Raw genomic sequence first — 15,338 nt, 5'->3', positions numbered from 1 at the left:
TAAAAAATTAATAAATACATAAAAATATGAAAAATATACCAAATTCTCTTCTTCTTTTTTTTTTTGTATTTTTAGCATTTAGTGAATTTTTAAAAGATTTTTTTCACAAAAATTATACTTCTATGTGTATTTATGTTAGGTGTGTCTAGAAATTAAAAAAATTACTTAAAATATTAAAAAAAATTTGTAAAAACAAAAAATACAAAAAATACAAAAAATAAAAAAATAAAATTTTCTAAAAAGTGATTTTAGAAAACCAAAAACAAGCAAGCTATAATTCAAGAGAACATTTAAGAAACTTATTTGCGTGAATATAAAGGTTGATGTGTGAATGAAATCATTTTGTCTCACTGGACAAGTTTGGAAATTATTATTAAAAATTTATTTTATTTTTATTTTTTCACATGTTTTTATAAAAAAATTAAAAAATTTAAAAATTAATTAAAATACTCCATAATTTCTCAAAATATTAGTCTCTTATTCTATATTTCATAATCTCAAAATATTAGTTTATCTTCAAAAATCAATGACTAAAATAATATGAATTTTCTATTTTACTCTTCTTTTAAATTTATTAATAATATAAAAAGTACAATTATAACAATTGATATTTTTAAAAAAAGTACTATCAAAGAATAATTTTGAAAAATTAATATTTTTAAAATACAATAATTGCACTATCAAAAATAAATTAAATTTCTCGAAAATGACTATTATTTTGAAAAAAAAAGAGTATCTAATTTTTAAAACGACCCTCAAAATCGTCCATTACCATTTGTCAATCCATCTAAAAAGGCCACACAAAAAAAAAAAAAAAAAAAAAAAAAAAAAAAAAAAAGAAGTGAAAAGGAAAAGAAAGGAAAAAGAAGAAGGAAAATAAAAACTCATTAAATTACTCTGACGGAGACAGATTCTTTTGAGAGCAAGAAACTTATTTGGGTGAAAATAAAGGTTGATGTTTGAATGAAATCACCTTGTCTCCCGGGGATAAATTTGGGAAATGGTTAAAAAATTATTATTAAAATATTAATTATTATTTTTATGTATTTTTATAAAAATTTAAAATAATTAATTTTAAAATAACCCTCAAAGTCGTCCATTTGTCAACCATCTAAAAAGGGGAAAAAATGAAAGAAACAAAGAAGAAGAAAAAGTCATTAAATTACTCTGATGGAGACAGATTCTTTTGAACCCATGAAATGGGAGGGCCTCACTGTGGTGAGTTCATGTAATTTTTAAGAGCATCTTAGTCATTTTGACTAATTTATGTTACTATAAACTCTACTCCAATCAACTATTTTTTTGGAGAATTGTCACACATCTAGAAAAAATATGATTAAGCCACTGTAAATTAGCCAATCTTTTAGGGAAAATATTAGATAAAATATGAAATGGTAAATTAATTACAAATTAATAAAAAAAATTACAATTATTTGCATTGGGCATAGTTCTCAAATACACACATAAAAATATAAAAAGGGGCATGTTTTACCTCACAAAGCAATTTATTAAAAAATTGTATATTATGCCTAACAAAAATTGTATATTCTGTCTAAAACATCCGAGCATCCTTGCCGAAAGTCACAGATTGTAAGTATTCTATATTATTTTTTGTGATTTTATTTATTTATTTTATAAACAAAGAAACTTTATTAAAACATTACACATCAAGAAGATGAGAATGACAAGAGGAACTCCATGAAAGAACAAAGCGATTGGGGTCATCATGGCTATACTTAGGAGACGGGAGACTCGTATCCTTGGAATTAGATCATTTTGAATTTAATGCTCGAGGATAGTGTGGATATTAAAAATGAGAAATGTCCTAGTAAAAAATTATTTTTAAGTTTTAATTCTTGAGTTTTAAAATCAGCTCTAATGAGCTGGTAGTGTACTTCTTCCACTGTGATGTTTTAGTTTTGATTTTTTTCCCTTCCGCCATGTTATTAATACTTTATTAGAATACCAAAATTAATACTTTAAATCTTATTCCTAGTAAATGACAAAAGAAACGATCGGATGATACCACCTAAGTAGATGGGTCGCACTTGTAAGGGGTTGTTCTCTATCACCCGGCAAATAAGTAAAAGTAAAGGAAATAAATACTGGTGTTTATTCTTTTAATAATAATTATTTGCCTAAAATATTTTTTTTCTCATAAAAAATAAACACTTTTTTTTTAAGTATAAAACAGTATACATTTATAAATGGCAAAAAATTAAAAAATCACTAAAAAAAAGTAATTTTTCTCTTTATTTTTTTTACATAGGTTTGTGTAAAAACTAAAAAATCAATAAAAGTTGATTATTAAAACAACGAATTGAGAGTGAGATTAAACGTTAGACCTATTAAAAGAAGACTTTTACCATTTGAGTGACACACAATATATAGTAAATATTTTATTTTATTTTACTTATTTAAATTATTCATTCATCGCGTATGCCAATCGTGATTAATAAATAATTTACTTCACCTTTTGATATCTGTCTAATTTTAAAAAAGATATCATTAATTGGATTAAATTATCAATTAGAGTTACAAAGATCATACTGATCCAAGAAACAAATTACACACAACATGGATATAATTTTCCTAATTTTCTTTTACAACTTAAATTTCATGAATTAATATTTATTGTATGAAATTATTCATAAAAATATTTAATTCCAACTTAATCTTATTTCTCAATTTTTATAAATAAAATTTTATTATTTATTTATTAGAGTAAATGTGCACCTCTATCAACAAGGGAAGGATGATACAGATATAGTGGTCATATTTTTTAGTTTGGCAAGTTTGGAAAGTTATAATTAGGGGTGTTCGCAGTTCGGATTGGGACGGTTTGAGATTCTATTTGGACTCGCTCGCATCTATACAGTTTGATGAAAAGTCAACCTGCAACCGCCCATAGTGCAGTTTGCGATTTGTGCGGATAGGGTTCGCAGATGTGCGGGTGGTTTGCGGATTGAACTTTTTTTTCAAAAATTTATTTTTGAGTCTTTTTTTTTTCCCCATTTTGTCAATATTTATTTTGGGCCATTTTCCTCCCATTTTCTAAAATGCTCCAACATTAATAATTAATAAATTAAAACTTATAAAATAAAAAAAAACAACAAAATCAATTCCCAACACAAACAAATCATTCAAAATCCTACATTCATCATTAACTTGCATTCATCCTACATTTATCATTCCTAACCCAAATAAAAAAATCATACACTGAAAATCCTACATTCAAAATCTTACATTCATCATTCCTAACCCAAATAAAAAAAAAAGTAATTCTTCATTAACTTATATTCATAAAAAAAACAATAAAATAAAATAAAATAAAAGTAATTTCATTAATTTACATTCATCCAAAATGCAATTAAAAAAAAAAAAATTTGTCAAACTTCGTTCAATTCAAACCCATGAAATAAAATAAAAACATTTGCAAGATATCAAACTTCATCATAAATCACATCCAATCCAACTTTCAAAAATTTCAATTTCATGTATTTGGTTGATGAACCCTGCATAAAAACAAACTGAAAAATATAAACTTTAATCTTCAATCTTCATAATTCCTTTGACAAAAAAAGTGTAAAAGAATAAAGTAATAAAAAGATAAACAAATGTCTATATATTGCATCTCAATATAGTAAGAAAATATGTTGAGTACATGAAAAAATTATTAATGAGCAAATGGATATCAGAGTTCAATTATAGCATCAACATTATATGTTAAACTTGAAGATGAGCTTGACTCCAAAGTACCTAATTAGGAGTCAACAAGAGAAGATTAATAAAACTTACATTAGAAAACGAACGATACAAATAAAAATGAAGATAAATAAATTCTCATATTACCCAAGTCATATTGCTCAAATTCCTCCACATCATTCATCACCTTTCAAAGAGAAATTTGAAGGTTGCTTCGAAGCCAATTTTGAGTACATATAAAAGCTTTAACCATAGAAGGCGAGAATGAACTACAAAATGGGTCAAGAATACACCCCCATACTAAAAGCCGACTCCGACACAACGGTAGAAATAGGCATGGCCAATACATCCCTTACAAGTTGCAATAACACTCTATATTTGGTTGCATTCACCTTCCAATAATCCAAAATTTCAAATGTTTGATTCTTTACAAAATGTTCATCCTCGGATAAATATTGTTCCAATTTTGACTTAGATCCACTAGTGCATTGCCTCTCCAAATAAGAATTAAATTGGGAGTCAATCAAAGAATAAGGATCATCATCATCATCATCTTCCACCATATTCACAACTTCACTCACACTGGGAAGTTTCTCATTTGAAGGATTAAGTGTGACATAATGACTATACCAACAACTCAAACAACTCTTAACCTTGTTTACCATATCTTCTACCTTCTTATTATCTCCTAGAAATAAATATGAAATGTAAAACTCCAAGTATGTCATTTTTTTGATAGGATCAAGAACAATCGCAACATACAATAACAAATTGATCTTACTTCCATCCCCCCAATACTTGCTGAACTTTTGTTTCATAGTCTTTACTATTGTGCTCCAAGTATCATCCTCCTCCAAAATTAATTGGTTAATTTTACTTTCAATAACAAACATTTCTTTGTAAAAACATTGGAAGTACCAAAGAGAGACCCCAAAAATTTCTTAATTGCAAGATAAAATAATTTTAGAAACCTCAAAAAAAATTTACATTTTTTTCCAATCCAACTCATTCGGGCTTCTCCTTGTGCCACTATCAACATCCTTGAAATAAGGTTCACAGTTGGAATCCACAAATTTCAGGCGGTTAAAAGCCTTTTCATACTTTTCGGCGGCCTCTAACATCAAATAGGTAGAGTTCCACCTAGTTGGTACATTTAGGCATAGAAGAGCTTTTGAATCAAGTTTGAGTGTGGCCGCACACTTCTTAAAAACATCATGCCTATAAGGAAAAAACCTCACATATCTCACCACAAGTCTAATGTTGGCAATAGAATCGTCCATTTCTTTCAACCCATCACTCATAACGAGATTAAGAATATGTACACAACAACGCATATGAATAAACTCATGTTGCAAAATAGTCCCCTTCCAATCTTTGGTTATCATTTTCAAATATTGAATGGTAAGATTGTTAGAACTAGCATTATCAATTGTTAAGGTGAATATGTTATCAATGTTCCACTCAATCAAACACGACTCAATTTTCCGACCCAATATTTCTCCTTTGTGATCCTTAATTTGTTGAAAATTTATGATTATATTTTGAAATTTCTAATTATCATCAATGAAATGAGCAGTCGAACGCATGTAACACGAATTCTAAATAGATGTCTAACTATCCGTAGTAAAGCAAATTCTATGACCCTTCATGGCCTTCTTTAGCTTATCCCTTTCATTCTTGAATATGTTAAGCACTTCTCTAAATATGGTTTGACGAGAGAGAACTGGTGTGAATTTGGGTTGCATGACATTACAAAATCTTCTAAACCCACCACCTTCCACAAATCTAAATGACAACTCATCAATGACCACCATCTCTGTAAGAGACCTTTTACAAGTATCAAAATTAAAAATTGTTACTATAACCTCAACATCCTCTTCATTTTGTTTCAATTTAAGATTTAATGTTTGTTGACGATCTATATCCCTATTTGGATATTCTTTACAATTGGGTGTATAACTCCTCAAATTGCTAGTCCCATGAAGTCTAGAGTCAACCAAATACTCTTTCTTGCAATATTTGCATACAGCTCTACGTTTCTTATCGGTCCCTACAACCTTATCAAAATGATCCCAAACTGTGGATGCTGCTCTCTCCCCTCCACCCTCACTCTTTCTCTTTAGGGATTTAGGAGGCTTAGGTTCGGGTTCGGGTTCGGGTTCGGCTAAGAGGGGATTCATTTGAGAATTAGAGGATTCTGGAGGTAAAAGATTGATTGCGGGAGATTGAACACTATCCTTCATTTAAACTAGATTACAAAAATTACAAATTCAATTTCAATAACATAATTACAGATTCAACACAATTATAGTGTAACAGTGTTCTTGAATGAAGCATGTAAATTATAATCTATACAAGAATCTAATTCTGAGCTACCAAATATGTAAGAAGATCAACACAGCTCTAACTTTAATTGTATTACCACAAAAACATCACAAAAATAGGAAAATTGGAAAACAAATAAAGTAGCTTTGTTTGACTAACACACTATGGTTGTTTGGTAGGGCTTATAAGCTGCTTATTTTATCTTTTACCTTAATTTAAGTTAAAATATTGTGTTTGGTGCAGCTTAAGTTAACCAGCTTATAGCTTAAATCAAGCTATTTCTCAGCTTATCTCAAAATCTGGTCAGAGGGTGCTTAAATTTTCAACTTAAGCGCGCAGCTGGTATGTAGGGGCTAAAATTACTTAAATGCCCTCGTCAATACCCAAATATTAATATTAATATTAATTAAAAAAGAAAAAATTGTATATTTTTGAAGAAAAAGAAAAAAATAAATATTAATTGGTATTAATTATTAATAAATTCATATTGTATATTTTTATACTAATTAAAAAATAAAAAATTGTATATTTTTGAAGAAAAATAAAAAATCAATATTAATTAAAAAAATCAATATTAATTGGTATTAATTACTAATAAATTAATATTGTATACTTTTGTGATGAATTAATTATTAATGAATACTAATTAATAACAATGGTTGATTATTAATATTAATTGATACTAATAAAAATTAATTATTAATATTAATTTATACTAATTAATAATTTTAGTATTAATTGAGACTAATTAATCCATTAATTGATACTAATTAATAATTTTAGTATTAATTGATACTAATTAAGAAATTAATTGATACTAATTAATTTATAATGGAAATTTTTTTTTGACAATAATACTTCCATTATATTTTTATCAAATGTATCAATTTTTGTATTAATTGATACTAATTAATACTAATTATATTAACTTTTATTAATGAAATAATTTTTTTTAAAATTAAAACTGAAAAAAATGGCAAAATAATCATTTTTATATCATATAAGGGCAGAAAAGACAATTATACAGTAAAAAATTATTTTACAGCTTATTAACCAAATACTATTTTGCTGCTTAAATCCATAATCCCACAGCTGCACCAAACAGGTTAACAACTTATGTTCACAACTATAAGTCATAATCTGTTAAGGTATAATCTATAATCACTTTTCCACAACTTTACCAAACGGGGCCAATATAGCATATCACCTAATCACAGACTGTTTGGTTGCTAAGAAAATATTAAAACTTTCTTTTCATTCATTTTCTCAGTATCCAAACAACAAACAACATTGATTCATACATAAAGAGAGACAGAGACAGAGACAGAAAAAGGCTTATCTAAGAGTTGCCGAAGATAGAGATAGATCGGCCCTCACTTCGATCGACGTTAGTTCTGGTCGATCAGAGAGAGAGAGAGAGAGAGAAAGACAGACTGAGCGAGATAGAAGAATGATAGAGATGGAAGAACAAGAATAAGAGAGAAAATGAGATGAGAGCTACACACAAAACAAATTAGGATTAGGGTTTGATTTGTTTAGGCAAAACAAAATATCTAAGATAGAGATAGAGACTGAGACTGAGAAAGAAAGACAGAGATAGAGAGAGGCTTACCTGAGAGTTGCCGGAAACAGAGACAGAGACAAATTGGCGCTCACTTCGATCGGCACTGGTTCTGGTCGATCGGGGAAAAAGAGAGAGATGGAAGAACAAGAACGAGAGACAAGATGAGATGAGAGTTGCACACAAAATAGATTAGGATTAGGGTTTTGTTTGTTTGGGCAAAACAAAAATATTTAAGATAGAGACAGAGAGATAAAGATAAAGAGAGGCTTACTTGGGAGTTACCGGTGATAGAGACAGAAACAGAGACAGATCGGCCCTCACTTCGATCAGTGCTGGTTCTGGTCGATTGAGGAGAGAGAGAGATGAAAGAATGAGAGTTGAGCTGCACACAGATTAGGATTTGGGTTTTGTTTGTTTGGGCAAATCAAAAATAGAGAGGATAGATCTAGATGACGAACAATCCATGTTTTTTTAAAAATATATATGTATATATTTGGCTAAGTGCGAGCGGGTGGTGACGGGTATGGTTCAAACCTGCAACCTGCCCGCAGCCCGAAAATCTTATATATTATAATCCACACCCTATCCTATTCAATTTGCAAAACCGCCCATACATGTGTGGTTCGGGTCAGGTAGAGCGGGTTATGCAGGTCAGATAACCCTATGCCCAGCCTTAGTTATAAAAATAGTTAAAAAATCAAAAAAGTTACTTGAACATCTAAAAAATCAAATAATTATATAAAAAAGTCAAAAAATTCATTCTCACTACTTTTTTACATATTTTTTTGTAACAAGCAAAAAATATTCTAAATATATTAATTTTTTTCACATCATATTTTAATTAAAATGTTAAAAGTTTACTAAAATAACCTATTCCCAAATCAAAGGTTATTTTAAGAATTAACTTTTTAGTGTCTTTTAATTTTTTATAAAAAAAATGTGCAAAAAAATATAGAAAATAATTATTTTTTTGTAATAACTTTTTAACTAAATTTTCATCCGATCAAAATAAACCTAAATGAGAGTATATTAGATATTTAAGCATGAATATTGTACGAGTAAGAAATAATCTTCTCGTATAATCCTGTTGATCAAGTTTGCACTCCTCCAAACATCGTCGCTTTGCTACCTGAAAACACAAACGTAAGCTAGCTGGCGGGTGTGTGCCAAAAACCCCTCTGATGCCTAAGTCAGCAATTAGACAATAGACAATAAGCTCTGTGTATTTAAGAGTAAAAATATGGTGATACCTATACATAGGTCTTGCTATGAGATTTTATAGATTCTGCCGAGCACAATCCTAGTAGAACTCTAACTCTCCTTAGTAGAGTTCTCCTAGGAATCACACTCCCAAGGATAATGTCTATCCTGATAACACTCTACTCACTACTAACCAAGTGAGATGGACTCTCACCTCAGCTGGTTCCACACTCAACCGAGCTTACACGGCTCGGTGCTGCTTCAGGCAGCACCATGGTAGTCTTAATTGTCAGATGGTGCTCTGCAGAGCTATCCTTAGCTCTGTCCTTTTTCCTATTAACACCTCGATCATTTACGAGGTTTAGCCTAGGATAGCTAGGTCAGGCCCCTGCCAACCAATCTATGGCTGACTTGATGCCTAGATGATTCAAGACTGTGCTATCTAAACACTTACTTCGACCCGTAGTTCGGCTTAATGTCTAAGATATTAACTTAGCTCGGCCTACACTATTCACATAAATTACCCTCTCAATTGCCCCTTAATTCTGTCTGCGAAGCATGATTGGGATTAGTCTTCTCAAGCTGTGCTAAGATATTCAAACCAACCGAACCAAAATAATCAACCCAACCAAGCTAAAATATTTTACCCAACCGAGCTAAAACGCGTCTATCAGTAAGTTGCTTGGTCCTCAGGAACCGCGTCGGTCGTACAACTCGTCGTCCTATGTAACTGACATCGTGTCCTTACTGTGATACGTGGCATGCGCCCATTGCCCATCCGTACTGTAATTGCCGTCTCACACTTACCAAAAAAATTAAAAAGGCCAGCCGTTTTGCCTCCATTATAACACACGGCCCCTTAATTTCGAACCGTCATCGTTTACTGTTTATCTTCAAGCCCAAAAAATCCTTGCGTACTCTAATCTTGCACTTTTGAGTTATTCAAGCCTTGATATCATTGTTGTCATCAAATTGAGCCCAAGCACTGTTGCTGGAACACCTTTCACTGATCAGGGTCACATTCTCCACTCAAAAACTGGTATGTCTCCTGTTCTTTCGTGCACTCTATATGACTCTCTATGTTTTTGGATTATAGGCCCATTGTTGATACTATAATAGTATTTGTAGCATTTTCATGTGTTACGTATAAAAACGAACTCAGAATTGCATTAGCTCCCAAAAACTTCACACCTTAGGGAAAACCGGCCCCCACTTAGAACTAAAATCCAACAAGGATTTTGGTTTTGATCCAAAATCGTCCTGAAACCAAGCTACAAACTTGTTTGTGCTTACTTAGACGTGTTTCACCGAACTAGGAAAACATCATCTAAACATGACTGTGCTAAAATCTCACCTTTTCGTAGGATGAGGCTAGAACGTTGCCTCAATTTCTAGCCGAGCAAAATAATTCACAATGATGCCTTAGCCCGGTCACTAGCTGGCCATAACACATTCTATGTTTTTCACTGTGTAGACTTTGACTAGGTTTATCCAAGCACAAAATTCACCACAACACCGGGCTAAGGGGCCGAGCTGATTTTTATAAACAAACTAAGGACACACCCATGGGCAAATGCCGGTTTCTCGTGAGTTCGCCTGGTGCCATAGCCGAGTTTCGAAGGAAATACAACATCCTTGACAACGTACAATTCGAGCTAGCCGAACTAGACACCACGCCTAGGGGCAAACCGTGCTTCGTCCTTTTTACCCTTATATCCATCGTAGAGGCCGAGCTTCGGTTCCTTACCGTTCAGGCCATGTGACCGGAAACCGATTTATCGAATTGCACCCTGTTGAGCTACACATAGCTCGGCCCTTTCCATTGACAACATCTCGATCCAATAAAGGACTACCTCCAGATAGCTACGTCCAGGCCCTAGCAACCCATCTTTGACCGACCTAGTGTTTTCTTAGCCCAAGACCGAGCTACATCAGCTCTTATCTCAGCCCATTACGCGACCTAACTTCCAAAGAAGACTTTTCCTAGCTCGGCTCAATTTGTTCACAAATTACCCTCTTAATTGCCCCTTAATTCCATCTGCGTAACATAATTGGGATTATTTTCCTCCAGCCGTGCTAAGAACGCCCAACTCTGCTGAGCTAGTAAAGTTGTTCGATCTCACAACTCGCTCAACCCCAATAAGTCTTGTCAGTTGCTCAACACTTCCTTTCATTGATCTGGCATGTCTAACATGACGTCATTCCTAGGATGCGTTGCGTGCCTCCATTATCCTCATTCTCCTGTTACAACTGTCATGCACCTCCCAAAAATTTGAACAGCCCTAGTTTTTTGCCTTCAACGTATATATCTGTCATGACTCAAACCCCCCCTATAGGTTTAGCATCGTAACCGGCCAGTAATTCATGGACTACCGAAGGCCTCTGAACAGATTAACAAGATTAAGGGGCTAGCGGAAGCAAATATATAAATATAATTGTCCAATGAGCTGTGCTGACTTATATGAAACAGAATATTTAAAAACTTTATATACATATACAATAGTCATTCACACATTATACCCACACACATTACAATATCTTAAGTCCAGCCAACAGAATTAAAACAAGTTATACATATACATAGAACTAACAGAACTTGAACTCAGGACACTTCAGGAACCTTCACGTGAGGCACAATGGTTGGCTGACAACAGGACATAGATCCAGACAAAAGCCTTCAGGCTCGGGCTCCAAAATGCTCACCTATACATATATATACACACAATGAGCTAAAGCCCAATGAATAACATTAAGGTAAAGGGGTTAGTGAACGAAATCCGAACATATCATAATTAGCGGAAACAGATCAGAGCATAATCATTCTCATATCAGAACATAATAATGGTACATCCTGTAGAACACATCACAGAACGTCTTCCGACTAGAGTAATCGGTTCCGGATACCGATTAAACACATATCACCACAATGAAGTGGCTAACGAGATCTCGTAAACTTGTATGTCATGGACCCGCATTTTCATGTCGTCCCCCATGACTTGAGACTATCTATGGAGGCCATAATAAATTTCAAACTTGGGATGTTCGTTCACGTAAACAGATATCATTTTAGAAATCATAGCTTATCACATTTCATTTGGAACATAATTCATATCAACATATCTTTACAAAAATGCTACTCACAGTGGTTCCAGCAACGGTCAATCAACCCTCGAGTCTTGACCTACAGTCATAAAATACATAACACAAGCATGCCTTATCATTACACATTCAAGAGGCCATTAAGGCTTAGCTTTTATTACATTGTTTCTTATTCTTTCTTATCACAATGCCTAACACACACACACTTGCAGTCTCAGGACTTAGCACATTCTTTTCTTAGTGTGTTTCTAATCCATAACCTTATTGTCAAAGCTTAATTAGGGCTTAGAAATACCTAAGATGCAATGAGGATGCCAAAACATGCCTTGGAACACTTAGGAAAAATTTCTGAAAATAAGGTCCACGCTCGAGCGTAGCTTTTCTCGCTCGAGCGGACATGCAAAATGTGAAAGGTCGCTCGAGCGCACATTCCTTCGCTCGAGCGATCTGTAAAAGACATGAAACTTCTGGGAGCTTGCAATTCATGCTCGAGCGGACTTTTGGTCGCTTGAGCGGAGTGCACGCACTCAGAGTGGTCGCTCTAGCATGAACTCCCACGCTCGAGCGTAGATGCAAATTCTGGAATTTCCAGATTGCACCTTCAAGCTCAAAACTCGAATTCCAACCTTCAAAACACATCTCTTGGGCCCCAAAACTTGAGATAACATAGTAAACTTGTAAAACATGAAGAATTTAGGATCATTTCATAAAATCATAGCCCAAGGGTTTGTTAAAAACTCACAATTTCAACTCAAAACATGATGAATGTTCATGAACACAACATGCATGAATTTTTCTTGTATCAAACTTCTCAAAACATGATCAAACACCACAAACAACTTGAAACTTGGTGATTTCCCCAAATGAAGATGAATTTCAAACATGCATGAAAGAATTCTTGGAGCTCATGCTCAATTGTGTGGAAGTGTACATGCATGCAAGATTCAAGCCTCAATTCAACATTTTCAACCAATTCTTGACTTTAAACTCTAATCTTCCATGAACCATGCAAGAATTAATCTTAAATTCACAATTGAAGGGGAAATCTCCTACCTTAGGTCTTGAATTCTAAGTGTAGAAGCTCAAATCTTCCAAGTTTCCTTCAAATCTCCAAAGATCAAGCAAAATTCTTGTTGAATAAATTTTCTCATACTCTTCTCTCACTCTCACGGTTTGGTCTGAGATATGGATGAAGAAATGATGCCTCAAGGGTGTGAATTAAGTCCCACACAAGTTTGTAAAGGTGGCCCACTAAGTGGCAAACATGTAAATATTCAACTAATGTGATTTAGCATTATTTAATCCAATTTAATCATACCAAATCAAATTTTAACTAAATTTACCATAAAATCACATTAATTCTAATTAACACAAAACACTAATCAGTTTCGGATTCAGCCGCCGATAAGGCCTTCAATTTACATATTAAAGTGGAAATTCCAAACAGATATTTCTATAAGTAACAGATAGAAGGCTAAATATCATGCAAATCACATAATGAACCCATAATTTATTTTATTCACTTAATTAACATCCTTAACTACCGATTAGTGGCTAATTGTGGATCGGGGTTATTACAATATCCTTCAAGTTCGCAATCGTACGAGGAGACGTTCTTTTTATGCCTCGCTGAACAGACGAACTCGTTTTACACTAACCCGGCCAACCTTCTTTGGCTGAGATAACTGTCATCTCAGTCAATGAGTATAAAAATTTTGTTAGTCAAACCTGCCAATCTACTTTGGCCAAGGTAACTGTTATTGCGACTAAAGAATACAAAAAATGGGTTGGTCAAACCTGTCAACTTGTTTTCGCCGAGGTAACTCTCATTGCGGTCAAAGAGTTGAAAAATTTTGTTGGTCAAACCTGCCAACCTGCTTTAGCTAAGATAATTGTCATCCTAGCGAAAGATTGCAAAAAAATTGTTAGTTAAACCTGTCAACCTGCTTTGGCTGAGGAAACTATCATCCCGACCAAAGAGTTCTAAAACTTTGTTAGTCAAACTTGCCAACCTGCTTTGGCCGAGATAACTATCATCCCGATCAAAGAGTGTAAAAATTTTGTTGGTCAAACCTGCCAACTTTTTTTGGCCGAGGTAACTGTCATCCCAGTCAAAGAGTGCAAAAAATTTGTTGGTCAAACCTGCCAACCACATTTAGCCTAGATCCTTATCTTGGCTAAAGAGTGCAAAAATTTTGTTGGTCAAACCTGTCAACCTTTTTTAGCCTAAATCCTCATCTCGACTAAAAAATGCAAAAAAGTTTTTGTTAGTCAAACCTGCCAACCTCCTTTAGCCTAGATCCTTATTTCGGCTAAAGAGTACAAAAATTTTGTTAGTCAAACCTGCTAAGCACCTTTAGCCTAGATCCTTATCTCGGCTAAAGGGTGCAAAAATTTTGTTGGTCAAACCTGCGAACTTGCTTTGCCCCCACTCGTGCAAAGGTTTGTTAGAAAGAGTTGGTCAAACTTGACAACCTCTTTGCCCCCTGTTGGGTAAAGATTTGTTAGAAAGAGTTGGTCAAACCTGCCAACCCATTTTGTCCCCAGTTAGGCAAAGATTTTTGTGCGGTTGGTCCTTCTTGTCGACCGTGTTAACTTTCACCGAAAGCTTTTTGTTCGGCATCACTATTATGCCGAACTTTGCCTTAGCGTTTACCCCATCTTCCTCTACCAAGATGTGATGATGAACTTTCTCCATTAGGGCTTCCATCGTGAGGGGTGGTGTCATTGTCATTGAATCCCTCAATTTATTACCTGCCAGTATTGTACTGTTCGATAGCTAGGTTTGTGGGGCAATCTCTGATCTGATTAAAAGTCTCCCAATAACAGTTGTTGTAAGACTTCAGTGTTTCTTTCTCGTCCATGTCGATGGAGAGCATCTGGCCCATCTCCACTGGTGTTTTAGTGTTTGTTCTAAACCTGGTAACGAACGCCTCTGCCAGTTACGCCCATGAAACTATGCTGCCTTCTGGAAACCTCTCAAACCAAGTTAGGCCCAGGTCGCCTAAGCTTGAGGGAAACAAGATACGCATTAGGGCTTTGTTCCGCTGATGTATGGCCATAACTTGGCAAAGTGCATGTAAGGGTCTGACTTTCCCTCATAGGTTGTGAACTTAGGCTGGTTGAAGCTCAAGGGCAGTGGTGCATTGTCTATTACCGAAATGAACGGTGAGCTTTGTAACCTTGCCAATGCCTTATTGGTTGGTTTGTAGGCAAGGCGTGATATTGGCATTTAAACCTCGATACTTCCGTGCATTCTAGATGCCATCCGTTGTAGAGCCAAGATCCTCTGAGGGTCATGGGCCTTGGCGTCTTTCCTCCTTCGTGCCCTTTCTTCTAGAACAGTTCGCAGATCCACCGATCTGGGCAGCTCCGTATGTGAAGATGTGGTTTGATGATTATGTGAGGGTCGATAACTGCTTCCCTTCGTGTAAGATCTTTCAGT

The 15,338-nt window shown here is 34.0% G+C and overlaps 1 protein-coding gene across 1 annotated transcript; it reads right to left on the bottom strand.

Annotated features, from left to right (window-relative positions):
• Nucleotides 1–3,443: 3,443 nt before the first annotated feature.
• On the bottom strand, nucleotides 3,444–5,006 carry LOC145822531 (zinc finger BED domain-containing protein RICESLEEPER 2-like). The gene is made up of 3 exons (XM_082919764.1): nucleotides 4,693–5,006; nucleotides 4,098–4,581; nucleotides 3,444–3,515 (listed from the first exon to the last, which is right to left on the bottom strand). The coding sequence occupies exons 1-3, from the start codon at nucleotides 5,004–5,006 to the stop codon at nucleotides 3,444–3,446; spliced, it is 870 nt and encodes a 289-aa protein (XP_082775890.1).
• Nucleotides 5,007–15,338: the final 10,332 nt, after the last annotated feature.

This window comes from Camellia sinensis, chromosome 1, assembly GCF_055761805.1.
Source record: "Camellia sinensis isolate YWXY chromosome 1, ASM5576180v1, whole genome shotgun sequence".
Lineage (NCBI taxonomy): Eukaryota > Viridiplantae > Streptophyta > Magnoliopsida > Ericales > Theaceae > Camellia > Camellia sinensis.
This window is presented reverse-complemented; position numbering and strand designations above follow the sequence as displayed.

Bases quoted from the DNA above. Each gene is read 5' to 3' on its own strand.
- LOC145822531 (XM_082919764.1), bottom strand. From the start codon at position 5,006: ATGAGTGATGGGTTGAAAGAAATGGACGATTCTATTGCCAACATTAGA. The intron at 4,582-4,692 runs GTAAATTTTTTT...TGTTATTGAAAG, and splicing joins GAGTTGGATTGGAAAAAAAT to TAAAATTAACCAATTAATTT. The intron at 3,516-4,097 runs GTGAATGCAACC...GTTTTTATGCAG, and splicing joins AAATTTTGGATTATTGGAAG to GGTTCATCAACCAAATACAT.